Genomic DNA, 20,164 nt, shown 5'->3' with positions numbered 1-20,164 from the left:
ATCACCCTGAATTTGCAGAGCAGTATTCCTTACAAATTCAAATGCTTTGTGTTCATTTTTATGCTAATTGGGATGTGTTTTAAGGTCTCATTGACCAGGTCCATCTTGCAATAATCACCCATATATTTTGTCAATGTATTAATCAATTTAATTAACTTGTATAGATTTTTTGAATGTCATTTTGCATATGGATTTTTTGGGTTTATTGATTTTGCTAGTACAATACGGATTTAGGCTAAACATGCATTGCCAACCAACTTATGTAAGCTATTGTCAGGCAAAATCCAAGGTATACCTTAGACGTGGAATAATTTCAATAGAGTAATTTGACAATTTATTTTCTAATTACATGTCTGGCATAGGTGGTCTGGCTGTGCCTACTTCCATCTTTCATGATTCATCTTCAGATCTCACAGCTGCCTAACTACGGTTGCTAGGGCTGTTCTTTTTGCACGAGCGCCGCTGCTGATGCGATTGCAGCTCTGCGCGCGCACGCCTGCACCCTCCATCATCTACCGGAAAACAGCAGATTTCATGGACTGTACGACACACGACCACCGATAACCTGGAATACTGATAGTTATCGTGTAAGTGATTCAACATATATCTGGTTTGATGCTTTTGTACATGGAAGCTATCGAATGAGAAAACGTGGATGGTGTGTTTGTGCCCGAAGCCTGCGTTGAATTTGTGTTTGGTTAGCTAGCTATCATCTCCAGGAAGTAAAACGGTTCTCACAGGTTATGCCAGGCCGTCATTCTAATCCTGCATTTTTGTTGACTGGTCATTCTTATTCCTTGTGGGAAAGACATTACAACATTTGGATATTAAATAGCGGATACAATACATCTTAATATTTCCTTTCCTTTCCTTTTTTATATTGATGTGCTTGATTCATAGTTCATAATTTCCATAGTAGCCTTGGTGAAGCAGCATATGTCATAGACATGTATTACCAAATGGTAAATCGCTTTCATAATCTCGGTAATAGATTATAAATCTGCTAAATTTGGATCTATGCAGCACACGTGACATTACATTTGCATATGGGATAAATGGTTGAGGGCATTGTTATTGTTGCAATGTTATAATTTATTATAAGTGTTCTGGTGTCTGGAATTGATAAGCATGTTGGAGACTGACGTTTTTTGCAGTTATAGACATTATAGACATTATGGCCTCTTGTAGGCCACTGGTCTGCTATTGTTATCGTGGTGTGCACGATTCCCCATTGCCTTCTGAAAATATATACTTGCAGTGGATGTTTGAATTGTTTTTTGTTCGTCTCTAAGTTCTAATTGGTTAAGGTGGGTTGACCTGTGTATTCAGTTCGTATAATAGATTATATAAGATTTATCGCCTTGCACTTTATTGGCCTGGGGTGTTTTTAAACTGTTTTAAGCCGCTGCTTCTGAAACGCACCAGTGAGAACGTGTTAAAATCCGGCCCACCGCAATTAGATTTTATTGTAGCTCATTTGAGTTTGAAGGGTTTTAGCTCATTTTAGTTTGTGTTTTAGCTCAACGGGCTAACACACTCTTGTGTCACATACGTGACTCATTTATTACGATTCTTTTCAGTTGGTTTTAAGATATACAATTCACATTTAACGTATCATATGCTGGACATGCCACAAAATTGACAAACAATGTTATGTGTTAAACAAAGCCTAAATTTAAGATGCATTCCGTTATTTTGGGCCACTAGTTTGAAAAGTTGTGCTGTCCCTGAAAGTGTACTTTGTAATTTACTGTGCTCATCGTGTGTGCTTCATGTCATCAAAACCATTTATATTCAAATTTGGACAATCATGGCTAACTAAGACATGATAGTTATTGTGCTTAGATTATGCCCAAATGAACAACATAGTACACACTTTGTTCAAGTTTTTTTGCTGATAATCCAAATGCTGTTATTCAGAGCACCTAACATACATTATTGATTGAATACATTCATAGCAGGTTTTTTTGTTTGTGATGAAATATATGAACCAATTGGAAGCTGGAGATTAAGGTTGCCATGATATTAGGGGGCAGATTGGACAGTTTTTATAATGGCACCATGGTTAACATCTCTACTCTTACAGTAAATGTCATGAGATCTGCTGTGACCACTGAGAGTCTAGACCGGTCTAGATCCCTGTTTAACATCCAAACTGAAGGACAGCTCCCTACACAGGGCAGTGTCTCCTCTATTGCCCTGGGGCATTAGGATTTGAAATTTGACCAGCGGGAAGTGATACTTACTGGCTAACCCGCACCATTTCCAGCAACATCTGGTCTCCAATACAGGACGAACCCTCCTTAGCTTCAGAAGGAAGCTAGCAGTGGGATGCTGGGTGCTATGCTGCTTTAATATTAGTGACACTACAGACGGCAATTTTTTTCTTGACCACAAGTTAAAGGTTCACTTCAGACAAAATATGATTTTCTTATGTTTTATACACACTGAGGTTAGAATAATCTTGCAACAATGTTAATAATGCATTTCAACAGTGGGATATACAAACTTGAACTGTGGTCTCAATTTGCAGCGGTCTCTTAATTTTAACCCTTCTGTTCCTCACTCAAAACCTTCCTTTTTGACTTTTTTGGAAAGGAAATAAAAAGGTGCAGTGGTCTCTTAATTTTTTCCGGAGCTGTAGTTTTGACTGTTGACATCACCAGTCGGTAAATTGGTATGCAATAGTAATATTATATTTGACAATTTGCTGTGGTTTAATCCAAGTCCTTTTACAAATGGGTCTCGGTGATTGATCCCAATACTCTAAAAAAAACACAATGCTCTACCAACTGTGCTACAAAGGTGACAAATATCTCTGCCTATAATTGATACCTTTAAATTTTCTCCACCTCAAATCACTCCCAGACAATAGCAACAATATTTTAATTGATTGCTCTGGGGGTCATTAATATTTATTGATATTGATACCATTTTCAAGACTGCTTAATGATCCAAGTCTTTATAGATACCACTATCGATACTTTTCTATTATTTGGTGCAAAGACGAGACGACAAATTCTATTGCTTTTATAGCAAAAACTTTGTCTGTGAATGTTTGATTTCTGATTTCAACAAAACGTATAACTATGAGAACAGTAAAATAATATATTAATATAATTAATATAAAACAAACAGCTGGCGGCAGGGCCTTTTCTCATAGAGCTCCACTCCTGTGGAATGATCTGCCAATTAAGGTTAGAAATGCAAATACAGTGCAAACTTTCAAGTGTCTACTAAAAACTAATCTCTACAGCACGGTTTATAATTAGCCTGGCCCGGGGGCGTGAAGGTGACCAGTAGGCTTGATACTGTCCACCCTTGCTGTCTTGCCAGGTGGGCTCTTGTCACCACTGGGATGCCCTCCCTCCAATGCCTTTCGGGGGAAGAGTCACTGGCTTGTTGTTGACTCTCTGTTGCGCACTTGTGCAATTGGGCTGTACGCTGCTAGCAATACTCTGCCCTCATTCAGGGGGGTTGCGGTTGGTGGGTGTCCCTTTGGTTGATGCCTGGCAATGTGGGTGCATTGATTTCCTGCCTGTTGGGCCCTGTCCGGGGTCTCCCCCGGGTAGGGCCACAGTGTCACCGGACCCCCTGTCTCAGTTCCAAGGTGTTACGCTGCTATATTATTGTGCTGGGGGATATGAGGAATGCACTACTAACTTTTCTCAGTCTCCTCCAGTTTTACATTTTAGGAGGAGATGAGGTCCTGGTTTGGATTACCTGGTTTGGGGGGCCCGTTGCTGTCCCAGTCCTTGTCCACCTGGTCATACTTCTGACCTAATCTAAAATCAAATAGACTCCGGATTTAGCCCAAAGAAATGTATTTATTATTCCAATTGGACTCTTAATATCTCACCTGGCACAGCCAGAAGAGGACTGGTCACCCCTCTGAGCCTGGGTCCTCTCTAGGTTTCTTCCTAAAATTCGACCTTCTTAGGGAGTTTTTCCTAGCCACTGAAATTCAACACTAATGTTGTTTCCTCCTTGGGTTTTAAGGCCGGGTGTCTCTGTAAAGCACTTTGTGACAACTGCTGTTGTAAAAAGGGCTTTATAAATACATTTGATTGATTGATTGATTGATATTAGCAGCAAAATGTCCAACAACAACAAAAATATACCTAAATAAAATAAATATAATGCTTTACACATAAAAAATAATCTACAGCTCTTTTTACAGTGTTTTCTTTTGCAGAAAAATTTGCAGGTCTGCCTTGTCTCTAAGTTCTAATTGGTTAAGGTGGGTTGACCTGTGTATTCAGTTCGTATAATAGATTATATAAGATTTATCGCCTTGCACTTTATTGGCCTGGGGTGTTTTTAAACTGTTTTAAGCCGCTGCTTCTGAAACGCACCAGTGAGAACGTGTTAAAATCCGGCCCACCGCAATTAGATTTTATTGTAGCTCATTTGAGTTTGAAGGGTTTTAGCTCATTTTAGTTTGTGTTTTAGCTCAACGGGCTAACACACTCTTGTGTCACATACGTGACTCATTTATTACGATTCTTTTCAGTTGGTTTTAAGATATACAATTCACATTTAACGTATCATATGCTGGACATGCCACAAAATTGACAAACAATGTTATGTGTTAAACAAAGCCTAAATTTAAGATGCATTCCGTTATTTTGGGCCACTAGTTTGAAAAGTTGTGCTGTCCCTGAAAGTGTACTTTGTAATTTACTGTGCTCATCGTGTGTGCTTCATGTCATCAAAACCATTTATATTCAAATTTGGACAATCATGGCTAACTAAGACATGATAGTTATTGTGCTTAGATTATGCCCAAATGAACAACATAGTACACACTTTGTTCAAGTTTTTTTGCTGATAATCCAAATGCTGTTATTCAGAGCACCTAACATACATTATTGATTGAATACATTCATAGCAGGTTTTTTTGTTTGTGATGAAATATATGAACCAATTGGAAGCTGGAGATTAAGGTTGCCATGATATTAGGGGGCAGATTGGACAGTTTTTATAATGGCACCATGGTTAACATCTCTACTCTTACAGTAAATGTCATGAGATCTGCTGTGACCACTGAGAGTCTAGACCGGTCTAGATCCCTGTTTAACATCCAAACTGAAGGACAGCTCCCTACACAGGGCAGTGTCTCCTCTATTGCCCTGGGGCATTAGGATTTGAAATTTGACCAGCGGGAAGTGATACTTACTGGCTAACCCGCACCATTTCCAGCAACATCTGGTCTCCAATACAGGACGAACCCTCCTTAGCTTCAGAAGGAAGCTAGCAGTGGGATGCTGGGTGCTATGCTGCTTTAATATTAGTGACACTACAGACGGCAATTTTTTTCTTGACCACAAGTTAAAGGTTCACTTCAGACAAAATATGATTTTCTTATGTTTTATACACACTGAGGTTAGAATAATCTTGCAACAATGTTAATAATGCATTTCAACAGTGGGATATACAAACTTGAACTGTGGTCTCAATTTGCAGCGGTCTCTTAATTTTAACCCTTCTGTTCCTCACTCAAAACCTTCCTTTTTGACTTTTTTGGAAAGGAAATAAAAAGGTGCAGTGGTCTCTTAATTTTTTCCGGAGCTGTAGTTTTGACTGTTGACATCACCAGTCGGTAAATTGGTATGCAATAGTAATATTATATTTGACAATTTGCTGTGGTTTAATCCAAGTCCTTTTACAAATGGGTCTCGGTGATTGATCCCAATACTCTAAAAAAAACACAATGCTCTACCAACTGTGCTACAAAGGTGACAAATATCTCTGCCTATAATTGATACCTTTAAATTTTCTCCACCTCAAATCACTCCCAGACAATAGCAACAATATTTTAATTGATTGCTCTGGGGGTCATTAATATTTATTGATATTGATACCATTTTCAAGACTGCTTAATGATCCAAGTCTTTATAGATACCACTATCGATACTTTTCTATTATTTGGTGCAAAGACGAGACGACAAATTCTATTGCTTTTATAGCAAAAACTTTGTCTGTGAATGTTTGATTTCTGATTTCAACAAAACGTATAACTATGAGAACAGTAAAATAATATATTAATATAATTAATATAAAACAAACAGCTGGCGGCAGGGCCTTTTCTCATAGAGCTCCACTCCTGTGGAATGATCTGCCAATTAAGGTTAGAAATGCAAATACAGTGCAAACTTTCAAGTGTCTACTAAAAACTAATCTCTACAGCACGGTTTATAATTAGCCTGGCCCGGGGGCGTGAAGGTGACCAGTAGGCTTGATACTGTCCACCCTTGCTGTCTTGCCAGGTGGGCTCTTGTCACCACTGGGATGCCCTCCCTCCAATGCCTTTCAGGGGAAGAGTCACTGGCTTGTTGTTGACTCTCTGTTGCGCACTTGTGCAATTGGGCTGTACGCTGCTAGCAATACTCTGCCCTCATTCAGGGGGGTTGCGGTTGGTGGGTGTCCCTTTGGTTGATGCCTGGCAATGTGGGTGCATTGATTTCCTGCCTGTTGGGCCCTGTCCGGGGTCTCCCCCGGGTAGGGCCACAGTGTCACCGGACCCCCTGTCTCAGTTCCAAGGTGTTACGCTGCTATATTATTGTGCTGGGGGATATGAGGAATGCACTACTAACTTTTCTCAGTCTCCTCCAGTTTTACATTTTAGGAGGAGATGAGGTCCTGGTTTGGATTACCTGGTTTGGGGGGCCCGTTGCTGTCCCAGTCCTTGTCCACCTGGTCATACTTCTGACCTAATCTAAAATCAAATAGACTCCGGATTTAGCCCAAAGAAATGTATTTATTATTCCAATTGGACTCTTAATATCTCACCTGGCACAGCCAGAAGAGGACTGGTCACCCCTCTGAGCCTGGGTCCTCTCTAGGTTTCTTCCTAAAATTCGACCTTCTTAGGGAGTTTTTCCTAGCCACTGAAATTCAACACTAATGTTGTTTCCTCCTTGGGTTTTAAGGCCGGGTGTCTCTGTAAAGCACTTTGTGACAACTGCTGTTGTAAAAAGGGCTTTATAAATACATTTGATTGATTGATTGATTGATATTAGCAGCAAAATGTCCAACAACAACAAAAATATACCTAAATAAAATAAATATAATGCTTTACACATAAAAAATAATCTACAGCTCTTTTTACAGTGTTTTCTTTTGCAGAAAAATTTGCAGGTCTGCCTTGTCAGGCATGATCCTGGATCACTCCTGGCTGATGGTGTCCCCAACAGTGGAAAACACCCTCTCTGAAGGGTGGAGGAGGCTTGAGCAAAAGGTAGCTGTGAAAGAGGTCAGCTAGCAGGGGCAGGGTGTCTCTCTTTCCCCACCACCAGAGGACAAGGTCTATTGCCATAGGCATTGGAGGCAGGCGTCTATAGAGCTTGATCTCTTGATGGACTGCTGGTCCATCAAGTGCTGGTCAAGTTGTTTGGCTGAATGGTCCGTGGCTCTCTCCTCAGCAATCAACTCCTCTGAATTGGTCTTAGGCTGTAGTGGAGTGACTGCAGTGACTGCAACTGGAGGATTCTCTTTTTCTTCCACTGAGATCAGTGTGTCATCATCATCATACTCAGCCTCCTCTTGGGTTGTGTCCCTGTCCTCCTTCGAGGTCTGGGAGTGGGACTTCTTCTGCTTCTGTAGCATTGGCTGCTATAGCTGCCTCCTGCAAACGATCCCAGGTGGAGTCTCTGTCATTCTTCACTTTGAACCTGGGGTCCATCGCAGTCACCTCTTCCAGGAACTCCTTGATGTTGTCCTCCTTGTAACATCCAGAGAGATCAGTCCAAACCTTTTGTTTAATGCCATATACAAACAAAGAGTTTCCTTCCTGAACTGTGAAGTGATCCTTCAGTTTCTCGAGTATCGGAAGGATCTGACCGCAGGTGTGTAGAAGTGTAAAGGAACTTCATGACCTTGATGAACTCCTCTGCTATGGTCAAGTCCTTATCTGTGATCCTATCCAGTTTGTCCCTCTCCATCGGCTTTTTTAGCCGTGGATCCAACACTGCAGCTTGGAGAGCCGGATACTGTTTGTGGAATCTCTTAACCATCAGGAAGAGAGAGTTCCACCTGGTTTTGACATCCAGTAGCATGGTGTGCTGCGGAGGTTTAAGGAGGAGCTGCTTCGCTTTCAGCACAGTCTTGGCCATTGTAGATTTCTTCATCCACATGATAACCACCTAATTTTGCTGCCCACCATGTCACTGTGGAAATGCTGTAGATTATTTGCGCTGCCAAATTGAGGGTGTGGGCAAAGCATCCAAGTTTGAGGATGTCCAGCCTTTTTGCAGCAACGTCCATCTTAGTCTCTAATTTGTTAATGCTAAGTACTAAGTTACCAGTAAACATAACCTTTCATGCGTAACAATGAGTCAACATTTGATAGTTTGCTGTAGCACATCAACCTTTTTTAATGTCTTGTCCCATCCTGGCTATGATTGGTTAGTTGACGAAAAGTGACATTGATGAGCTCATCTACTTAATAAAAAGTTGAACATGTTTCAACAAGAGGCACCTGATATAGCTAAGTGACCAGCTAGCCAAACCCAAACCTACTTTATCTTATCCCTATTTTCTTCTGTCTATGTCGCTGTTTTTGTTTAACAAGCTGCTTAAGCGGCCCACAGAGCGGTGCTCCCGGTGGCTAGTCTGACTATGTTTTGAATGATTAGCAGCGTGGCGGGGGAGGCTAGTCTTTATTTATACACTCTGCTCATAAATAATTGTTCTGGTTCGTGCACATACAGTTGCACATAAGTTTGCATACCCTGGCAGAAACTGTATTTTCTTGATATATAGTGATTATATGAAACCATTTATTATCACATAGTTGTTTGGCTCCTTTTTATATCATAATGATAACAGAAATCACCCAAATGGCCCTGATCAAAAGTTTACACACCCTTAAATGTTTGGTCTTGTTGACACACAGTTGAAAATGGCAATTAAAGGTGAATTTCCCAGAACTGTGGCTTTTTAAATTGCAATTATTGTCTGTGTATAAATAATCAATGAGTTTGTTAGTTGTCACGTGGATGCACGGAGCAGGCTAGATATTGAGCCATGGAGAGCAGAAAATAACTGTCAAAAGACCTGCGTAACAAGGTAATGGAACTTTATAAAGAAGGAAAAGGATATAAAAAGTTATCCAAAGCCTTGCAAATGACACTCAGTACTGTTCAATCACTTATTAAGAAGTGGAAAATTCAGGGATCTCTTGATACCAAGCCAAGGTCAGATAGACCAAGACAAATTTCTGCCAAAACTGTCAGAAGAATTGTTTGGGATACTAAGAAAAATCCACAGGTAACCTCAGGAGATATACAGGCTGCTCTGGAAAAAGACAGTGTGGTTGTTTCAAGGAGCATAATACGACGATACTTGAACGAAAATGAGCTGCATAGTTGATTTGACAGAAAGAAGCCTGACAGAAGCCTGATTTGCCAGACAGAATGCCATCCCCACTGTGAAGCATGGTGGTAGTTCACTGATGATTTGGGGGTGTGTGAGCTCTAAAGGCACGGAGGAATCTTGTGAAAATTGATGGCAAGATAAATGCAGCATTAGAACATACTGGCAGACAATTTGCATTCTTCTGCATGAAAGCTGCGCATGGGACGCTCTTGGACTTTCCAGCATGAAAATGACCCTAAGCATAAGCACAAGTTGACCCTCCAGTGGTTCTGGAGTGGCCATCACGGTCACCTGACCTTAATATCATCAAGGCACTCTGAGGATATCTCAAACGTGGGGATCGTGAAAGACGACCAAAGACTGCATGACCTGGAGACATTTTGCCAAGACGAATGGGCAGCTATACCACCTGCAAGAATTCGGAACCTCAGAGACAACTATTACAAAAGACTGCATGCTGTCATTGATGCTAAAGGAGGCAATACACAGTATTAAGAACTAAGGGTATGCAAACTTTAAACAGGGGTCAGTTGTTTTGTTTTATGATTGTGCCATTCTGTTGTGACCTACATTGTGCCATTCTGTTGTGACCTACAGTTGAATGTGAATCCCATAAGAAATAAAAGACATTTCTTTACAAATGGTATATACACTCACCTAAAGGATTATTAGGAACACCATACTAATACTGTGTTTGACCCCCTTTCGCCTTCAGAACTGCCTTAATTCTACATGGCATTGATTCAACAAGGTGCTGAAAGCATTCTTTAGAAATGTTGGCCCATATTGATAGGATAGCATCTTGCAGTTGATGGAGATTTGTGGGTTGCACATCCAGGGCACGAAGCTCCCATTCCACCACATCCCAAAGATGCTCTATTGGGTTGAGATCTGGTGACTGTGGGGGCCATTTCAGTACAGTGAACTCATTGTCATGTTCAAGAAACCAATTTGAAATGATTCAAGCTTTGTATCATGGTGCTTTATCCTGCTGGAAGTAGCCATCAGAGGATGGGTACATGGTGGTCATAAAGGGATGGACATGGTCAGAAACAATGCTCAGGTAGGCCGTGGCATTTAAACGATTCCCAATTGGCACTAAGGGGCCTAAAGTGTGCCAAGAAAACATCCCCCACACCATTACACCACCACCAGCCTGCACAGTGGTAACAAGGCATGATGGAACCATGTTCTCATTCTGTTTACGTCAAATTCTGACTCTACCATCTGAATGTCTCAACAGAAATCGAGACTCATCAGACCAGGCAACATTCTTCCAGTCTTCAACTGTCCAATTCTGATGAGCTCGTGCAAATTGTAGCCTCTTTTTCCTATTTGTAGTGGAGATGAGTGGTACCCAGTGGGGTCTTCTGCTGTTGTAGCCCATCCGCCTCAAGGTTGTGCGTGTTGTGGCTTCACAAATGCTTTGCTGCATACCTCGGTTGTAACGAGTGGTTATTTCAGTCAAAGTTGCTCTTCTATCAGCTTGAATCAGTCAGCCCATTCTCCTCTGACCTCTAGCATCAACAAGGCATTTTCGCCCACGGGACTGCCACATACTGGATGTTTTTCCCTTTTCACACCATTCTTTGTAAACCCTAGAAATGGTTGTGCGTGAAAATCCCAGTAACTGAGCAAATACTCAGACCGGCCTGTCTGGCACTAACAACCATGCCACGCTCAAAATTGCTTAAATCACCTTTCTTTCCCATTCTGACATTCAGTTTGGAGTTCAGGAGATTGTCTTGACCAGGACCACACCCCTAAATGCATTGAAGCAACTGTCATGTGATTGGTTGATTAGATAATTGCATTAATGAGAAATTGAACAGGTGTTCCTAATTATCCTTTAGGTGAGTGTATATTACCAATTCTCCACGGGTATGCAAACTTTTGAGCAGAACTGTATCTATTTTTAGGGGCATATACAAGTGAAATGGTCGCACAGTAGAGCCCTGAATTGGCTTATTAATGTCAACTGGAACTCCAAATCTGGGCCGACTTTTATTTCAATACCAAAAATATTGCTGACATTAATAGTTTTTTTTAATATCATCAAGGCACTCTGAGAAGATCTCAAACGTGGGGTTCATGAAAGACTTTGCATGACCTGGAGACATTTTGCCAAGACGAATGGGCAGCTATACCACCTGCAAGAATTCGGGACCTCAGAGACAACTATTACAAAAGACTGCATGCTGTCATTGATGCTAAAGGAGGCAATACACAGTATTAAGAACTAAGGGTATGCAGACTTTTGAACAGGAGTTGTTTTGTTTTTGTTTTATGATTGTGCCGTTCTGTTATGACATACAGTTGAATGTGAATCCCATAAGAAATAAAAGACGTGTTTTGCCTGCTCACTCATGTTTTCTTTACATATGGTACATATATTACCAATTCTCCAAGTGTGTGCAAACTTTTGAGCAGAACTGTATCTATTTTTAGGGGCATATACGAGTGAAATGGTCGCACTGTATAGCCCTGAATTGGCTTATTAATGTCAACAATGGAGACTTGCTTCGAAGTTGGGGTGTGCTCTCCATGCATTCCTTGGGTGGAGGAGGATGGTTGTCCCGCAAAGGCAGCCGGAATTGGCAGCATTGCGACTCGAAGACAGTCGAAGGTATTGCATTTTTCCTCTAACTTATGCGCAACTTTGAGTTGCTTTGTCGTTGATGTTGTGTTCCCCCCCTTGCAAGAAAGTAACTTTGAACATAAATGCCAAATTTCGTTTCCTCCATATCTTTGTCTTTATTTAAATGTAGCCAAGCCTTTGACCGTTTAGCTCGTTCAGCCATTCTCGCAAGCAACTAAATGAGAAATGAAGCGAATGAGGGCGTGAGGCAACTCAGTTCTACATTTGGTTTAAAGGCGGTTGGCAGGCAATTCAGTTGAATTTAATAACTTTATTAGACAATGAATGTGTGTTTGTGCACCAGTGATTTGATTTAAATGACAATACTCTTGTCTCTCGAGACATAACGTTACATTATAGGACCCACTAGTCTCGATAGCAGTATTGATAAGCTCAGACCTTATTGATGTTCGAGTTTTGAGAGACTTGGAATCGGGTCCTTAATAGAAACAGGTCTTGATCCCCATCCCTACTCCTCAAGTGTAGAACAAAGTTTGCTGGAGCTAACATATACTCACAGCTACAATTAATATGCTTGGTGATTGCATCCTGCTCTTGAGAGCAATGCCCTTCTCCTGTAATGGGAGGTTACAGTAGCCTAATTGTGGTCTCTGGCATCTACACTCCCACATTATACCAGTTATACTATGTAATTTTGTTTTCAATCTTCCTCAAATACCTACCAACGTATGCTAAGTGAAGTAATTACATAGAAAATTGCTTCTAACTGCATGGTGCCTTTAAAGGATGTTTTTCTTTTTGTTTTGTTGCTCCAAGTGAGGTAGATTGCTCGAAACAGTGCATTACGTAGTGCATACTGTCTTATACTGTAAGCATTATACTGTATAATGTCTTGACTATTTTTGAATCAGGGACTGTCAACCTTAAAAATGTTTAGCTAAGTTCAATTGAAGAAGTTTGTTTGCCTTTATGAATACTGGAATAAGACAAGATGGGATTTTCTGTCAGTGGTAATGGTTCATATGTCATGGTTCATTGTACTAAGTGATGTGCTGAGTCACAAAACAGCTACTTCATTTAAAGTCATGTTCTATTTGTATATAATAATGAAGGTTGTGATGCTAAAAGATACAGCTCTGGAAAAAATTTAGACCACTGCACCTTTTTCTTTCCTTTCCAAAAAAGTTGAAAAGGAATGTTTTGAGTGAGGAAAAGAAGCATTCAATTTGCAGTGGTCTCTTAATTTTAACCCTTCCCTTTCTCAGTCAAAACCTTCCTTCTCAACTTTTTTGGAAAGATAAAAGAAGGTGCAGTGGTCTTTTTTCCGGAGCTGTATATAGCCAGGTGACAAATTAAAGGAAAAACTTGAATAAATGAGTTGAGGAACATAACGAATACACATGATTCCATACAGATGTACTTAATGATTAAATTACTAAGCAATTTACGTGACAAAAGTAGTGCGCAAGCCCAGTCCATGTCAATTTTGGACCAAGATGGCAAGAAGAAAGGATCTAAGTGTTAGACAGTGCTTTCCACCACCATCATAACAACACCAAATTAGGGAATATCTTTTGGAAGAATGGAGTTCCAGAGACTTGTGGAATCTATGCCAAGGCTCATTGAAGATGTTCTGGGTACCACCACCTCACTGAGACTTTATGTTGGGTTTTCCTTTAATTTGTCATTTCCCTCAATATAGCCTATTTAAGGCTTTTTATTCTTTATTTAATAGAGACAGTGGGGAAAGACAGAGGAGAGTTTTTGCTGAAAGAACAGTGGGCCGGATTCAAGCCCATGCAGCATTGGTATAGTTCTGCACCAAAGGCTCCAGTTAGACCTCTGCACCACCCCAGGCTGAGAGAGGATTTAACTTGGATTCCTGTATGTCTCACCGTAAAGCAGACAGCCTTTGTGGTCAGGGCAGGCTTGCTATTGTTTTAATAACGTAACTAGGCTGAGATTTGGACATAAATCATTGACTGGAATGTTATGGAGGTTAAACAAGTTGAAATTAACATCAACTCTATTTTTCAACAGGTCATCCCTGAAGGTACTTATAAACTGTCCACACCTGTCTGTCTCTTTGGCTGGTCTCTCCGCCCACCCTGACCTGGGAATGAACGCACCAATGAGGAGCCAACTCACAGTGAGTAACCTGAGCTCTTCCAGCTCTCCCATCCTGTCCCACAACACCTCGCTGTCGTTTGCATATATGCCTCTCCATCAGGTGTTGGTGGGCGTTTTTCTTGTCTATCTCTGATTGTACTGTAGATGTGGGTACTGTAAACCATATATGCCATGAAGTTGACTAACTGTTGTGTGTTATTTACAGGGTATGCCTGATCGCATGTTATGTGCAGTGCTGGAGCAATTTCAGCTTTACTTTTCCCTTTGGTATGTGTGCTTTGTCTCCATTGAGGGTGTCATTTCCCCCTATATGTGTACTTCTGTTCCAATTCAAACCGGCCCTTGCTTACCATCCCCCCATGTAAGGCACTGGGTTGCCTGCTAGCCTTTGATGCTTATACACATAGTGAAGATCAAGTATGATCTTTGCATCCCGGTAAGTACTGAAGCTGCTGTTCCAACATGAATACACTCGTTTTGTGTTTCCATGCCGTTGTTGTGGATCATGATGGCCATTAAACAGCACAGTGTTGTTGTTTTATTTTGAAGCATTACCCTGTTGTCTGTTTGTGGTATGAATATAATCTGGACAGGAACTCCAAATCTGGGCAGACTTGTATTTCAATACCGAAAATATTGCCGACTTCAATTGGTTTTAATGAAGGAAGTCAAACACTATTCTTTACTCACTCACTGGCGTATTTACCAGACCTGGACAGAAATGTGTTTGTTGGTATTAGGGCTGTCAGATTTAATCAGTTAACTTGTGTTAACTTTTTGTAAGTGCACTCATTCTATTATTTTTATCATGCTTAATCACATTACATAAAAGTGCAAAATACAGTGATAATAAAACAAAGCCAATCAAATAGAAAGTGTGTTTTATGAATTTAGTTTGACAGCTATTTTTGAACAAAATCGAAACCTCAGTATTGTTGTTATGCATTTTATATAAAAACATTGTTTTACAGCTCAGTTTGAGCAAGTTCAGAATTTGCGGTTAAGCGTGATTAATCACACCCCTTACTGAGATTAACTCAATTAAATGTTTTAGTCATTTGACAGCCCTAATTTGTAATGAGTAAATTCCAACTTGTCAAGTTTCTGCGATAGTCAGATGCAGAAAATCTACTTAAGCCAATTATTTATTTTCATTTTGATAATACAGGTCTCAGAAAATTCAGAAGTACATTTCAAGATATTTGAATACATGCAAATTCTTTGAAAACTGTAAATAAATCAAAGATGGCTGATACAATAATGTTTCCTAAAAAGCCGCGTAAAATGCAAATAAAAACAGAATGCAATGATGTGCAAATCATTTATCCCTATATTTAGTACAAAGACAACATAACGTTGTTGAAACTGAGATATTCTTTTTTTTTTTTTTTAAATACATGCCCATTTTGAATATGATGGCAGCCACACGTTTCAAAAAAGTTGGGAGAGTGGCATGTTTACCTCTGTGTTGCATCACCTCTTCTTTTTGCAATACTCTGTAAAGAGTTTGGGAACTGAGGAGACCAATTGCTGTAGTTTTGAAAGTGAAATGTATTCCCATTCTTGCTTGATATAGGATTTCACCTGCTTAACATTTCGCTGTCTCCTTTGTTGTATTTTTCGTTACATAACGTGCCAAATGTTTTCAATTGGTGAATGATCTGGACTGCAGACAGGCCAGTTTTTCTCCCAAACTCTTTTACTACAGAGCCATGCTGTTGTAATACATGCAGAATGTGGTTGGGTATTGTCTTGCTGATATAAGCAAGGCCTTTCCTGAAAAAGACATTGTCTGAATGGCAGCATATGTTGCTCCAAAACCTGTATATATTGTTCAGCATTAATGGTGCCTTCACAGATGTGCAAGTCACTAATGCACCCCCATACCCAGCACCACAGATGCTGGCTTTTGAACTCTGCGCTGATAACAAGCTGGACTGTCCCTTATCTCTTTAGCCTGGAGGGCATGGTGTCCATGATTCCCAAAACTTTTTTCTAATTTGGATTTGTCAGACCACAGGACAGTTTTCCACTTCACCTCAGTCCAACTATAAATGCGATTGGTCCGAGAGAAGGTGGCGGTGGGTCTGGATTTTATACAGTATCTCACAAAAGTGAGTGCACCCCTCACATTTTTGCAAATATTTGATTATATCTGAAGAAATGACACTTTGCTACAATGTAAAGTAGTGAGTGTACAGCTTGTATAACAGTGCAAATTTGCTGTCCCCTCAAAAAAACACAACACACAGCCATTAATGTCTTAACTGCTGGCAACAAAAGTGAGTACACCCCTAAGTGAAAATGTCCAAATTGGGCCCAATTAGCCATTTTCCCTCCTCGGTGTCATGTGACTTGTTAGTGTTACAAGGTCTCAGGTGTGAATGGGGAGCAGGTGTGTTAAATTTGGTGTTATCGGTCTCACACTCCCTCATACTGGTCACTGGAAGTTCTACATGGCACCTCATGGCAAAGAACTCTCTGAGGATCTGAAAAAAGAATTGTTGCTCTACATAAAGATGGCATTGGCTATAAGAAAATTGCAGAGACCCTAAAACTGAGCTGCAGCATGGTGGCCAAGACCATACAGCGGTTTAATAGACCAGGTTCCACTCGGAACAGGCCTCGCCATGGTCGACCAAAGAAATAGACGTAGGAGTGCTGCCAGCCTTGCTGCAGAGGTTGAAGGGGTGGGGGGGTCAGCCTGTCAGTGATCAGACCATATGCCGCACACTGCATCAAATTGGTCTGCATGGCTGTCGTCCCAGAATGAAACCTCTTCTAAAGATGATGCACAAGAAAGCCCGCAAACAATTTGCTTACTGGAGTACTGGAACCATGTCCTGTGGTCTGATGAGACCAAGATAAACTTATTTGGTTCAGATGGTGTCAAGCGTGTGTGGCGGCAACCAGGTGAGGAGTACAAAGACAAGTGTCTTTCCTACAGTCAAGCATGGTGGTGGGAGTGTCATGGTCTGGGGCTGCATGAGTGCTGCTGGCACTGGCGAGCTAGAGATCATTGAGGGAACTGTGAATGCCAACATGTACTGTGACATACTGAAGCAGAGCATGATCCCCTCCCTTTGGAAACTGGGCCGCAGGGCAGTATTCCAACATGATAACGACCTCAAACACACCTCCAAGACGACCACTGCCTTGCTAAAGAAGCTGAGGGTAAAGGTGATGGACTGGCCAAGCATGTCTCCAGACCTAAACCCTATTGAGCATCTGTAGGGCATCCTCAAGCGGAAGGTGGATGACGACATCCACCAGCTTCGTGATGACGACGTCCACCAGCTCCGTGATGTCGTCATGGAGGAGTGGAAGAGTACTCCAGTGGCAACTTGTGAAGCTCTGGTGAACTCCATGCTCAAGAGGGTTAAGGCAGTGTTGGAAAATAATGGTGGCCACACTAAATATTGACACTTTGGGCCCAATTTGGACATTTTCATTTAGGGGTATACTCTCTTTTGTTGCCAGCGGTTTTGACATTAATGGCTCTGTGTTGTGTTATTTTGAGGGGACAGCAAATTTACACTGTTATACAAGCTGTACACTCACTACTTTACACTGTAGCAAAGTGTCATTTCTTCAATGTTGTCACATGTTACAAACAGTGCCTCTCATGTGGAAGACTTAAGTTCGAATCAATAGACTCTGTGCACCAGCGTAGTGAGTCGGTATTGCAGTTTCCGATTTACTTACTAATACTCATCCGCATTAGTAAACACCTAAACTCACAACAAGATGAGTGATGCAGTTGTACTGAAATAAAAGAAATATAATGTACGTGACTCATTTAAGTTTCAAGGTACAAGTGGGGCATCATTTTAATCAGGAGAATGTTCTCTTTTTAATAATATATGGCTTGCGCCATTCAATGACTTCAAAGCTAGACTAGAAATAGTCTGCAAAGGCGATTTTTTTTATATATACTTCCACGTAACGCAGGTTTAAGCGCAATTAATACCATATAAGACCAGATGTTTACTTCCTATGCCAGTTGTTATTTTTCAGTTTCGTTGTGAAATGAGGTTACAGTAGTAAAATAAAAGAGGAGACCTGTTTTGGTGCTTTTTTGAGGCTATGGAATTTTAAGCTTCATTCAGGTTAGAAGAGGCTGAACGAAGGTTTGTTTCAATTCACTTGCTATGGGGATGCGCTTTTGGGTGACGCGGGTGATCGCCTTAAGTTAACCGGAAAATGATATGCCGACATCTGGCTAAACAGACCCCTAACACCTCAGCTCTGTTCAAAAAGGCCCAGCAGTGCCTGTACTTTTTTAGGAGGCTGAAGGAAGCCTGCCTGCCATCCAAGATCCTTGTGAACTTATATCGCTGCACAAACGAGAGATTTCTGAGTAACTGCACCACAGTGTGGTTAAGCGGTTGCTCCGTAGCTGACCCGAAGTCACTGCAACGCATGGTGAATACCTCCCAGCACATCACTGGTGCCCAGCTTTCTGCCATTGTATACCTTCACTGCAAACGGTGTCTGCACAGGGCGCGCAGGATCATCAGGGACCCTTCACATCCATGTCACATACTGTTTGCCCTCCTACCATCAGGCAGGCGGTACAGGTCTCTTTGTTCCCACACCAGCATGCTCAGGTTCCTTCCAATCTACTGTAACCCTATTGGACTCTGTGACCCAGAAAACACTGTGAACTCTGTGACCCATCACTAATCATATCCCCCCGCCTCCCAGGGACCTTGTTGCACTACTCCCTTTGTACTACTCTGACACAGCCTTCCAAAGTATGATAATGGAAGTTTTCAGTTGTTACAGGTACGTGTCTACCTCAGGGACCTCACTGCTGCTATACCTACATTTCAGTTGCACATGCACCTTGCATTTAGTTTTGCCATTGTGCTTGCATTTTTAAAGTTGTTTCATGCGCATACCTTGGGGACCTCTTTGCCATTATCTCTGCATCCTGGTTACACATGCTACCTTACTCCTTCAATTTGCTTCGATTGCACATCTAGAATGCCGTTTAGAATTGTCATTTGTACCTGCACAGTTATTATCCCACTTGTAGCATACACTACTTAATACTTGTAAACTTACATATTTGGCACGCATGTTTGAGCTAGTTTTAGACTACATTCATTGATAATGGAAACCTTAATTTTAATTTTAATTTAAACCACCAATGCCATTAACATAAACAGAAGTGCTATTTCCTTATCTGGAAAAAGTTAATACACCTCTACCTTTACCATCACGTGAAATGGCTAAAATTCGATTAAGGTGCAGAATAATGTGCAAAATCATTAGAGAGCATCTTTGGAGTCTCCAGCTTTCCATTAAGATTAGACACCTGGGGGCTCTTTTATCAAGAGTGTACACACATCAATGCGGAAAAATAGTGTGTGTGAATTTCTACGCGAGTGGGGGATTTATCAGTGTAAATGTTTGAGAATGTTCATAGATTTATGCACAGTCATGACCATGAGTACACACAGTGCCAAGTGGTGGAATAAGGTTACTCCTTCTTGAACGTACGTGATTTAATGTGGAAAATATGTATTAAAATGTGATTTTCTGTAAAAGAAAAGTTTTTTTATGCAATGTTCTTTAACAGGCTATGATATTTAATGTCATTAGACCATGTCTGGTCATTTGTAATGATTGGAATCCATATAAAGTCGTATGTTAAATTGTACTATCATTATGTAAAACTATTGTTGAATTATTATAACTAAATGCTAAAATTCCCCCTGGTCTGGTTTGGTTACACATCAGAAACACACCAAAAGGCCTTTCCGAGGCTCTCAGAAGAAAGAGATTAATGATGCCTATGCCCAATTTCCAAGCAAATCATTCCACTGTCTGACGGATTATATACAAATAAAGAATGTTCAGATTACTGACAATCTACATTGGACACGTCTTCTCTGAAAAGGACGCCTGTGAGCTGACTACGATTGTTATAATAGTCTTTAAGGACCCCAGAGATCTCATCAATGGATGTACAGCAACAATCATTGTCGATGTGTATGAATCAGCTGTCAGAAAGAGACTGCATAAACTTGGCCTACAGGTCAGGAAGGA

General features: G+C 40.9%; 1 protein-coding gene across 7 annotated transcripts in view; it reads left to right on the top strand.

Annotated features, from left to right (window-relative positions):
• The first annotated feature begins 490 nt into the window (after positions 1 to 490).
• Positions 491 to 20,164, top strand: part of nalcn (sodium leak channel, non-selective) — a 279,305-nt gene continuing 259,631 nt past the window's right edge. For 2 of the 7 annotated variants that reach the window (XM_020055017.3, XM_034286756.1), the window contains exons 1-3: positions 491 to 587; positions 14,018 to 14,126; positions 14,313 to 14,374. In XM_020055017.3, coding sequence (XP_019910576.1) covers positions 14,333 to 14,374 — 42 coding nt within the window. In that variant the 5' untranslated portion in view covers positions 491 to 587; positions 14,018 to 14,126; positions 14,313 to 14,332. Of the gene's footprint in view, positions 588 to 11,985; positions 12,005 to 14,017; positions 14,127 to 14,312; positions 14,544 to 20,164 lie in introns of those variants that run through there. The other 5 variants (XM_020055016.3, XM_034286754.1, XM_034286755.1 and 2 more) reach the window with 4 other exon arrangements.

Source organism: Esox lucius, chromosome 16 (assembly GCF_011004845.1).
Source record: "Esox lucius isolate fEsoLuc1 chromosome 16, fEsoLuc1.pri, whole genome shotgun sequence".
NCBI classification, from domain to species: domain Eukaryota; kingdom Metazoa; phylum Chordata; class Actinopteri; order Esociformes; family Esocidae; genus Esox; species Esox lucius.
This window is presented reverse-complemented; position numbering and strand designations above follow the sequence as displayed.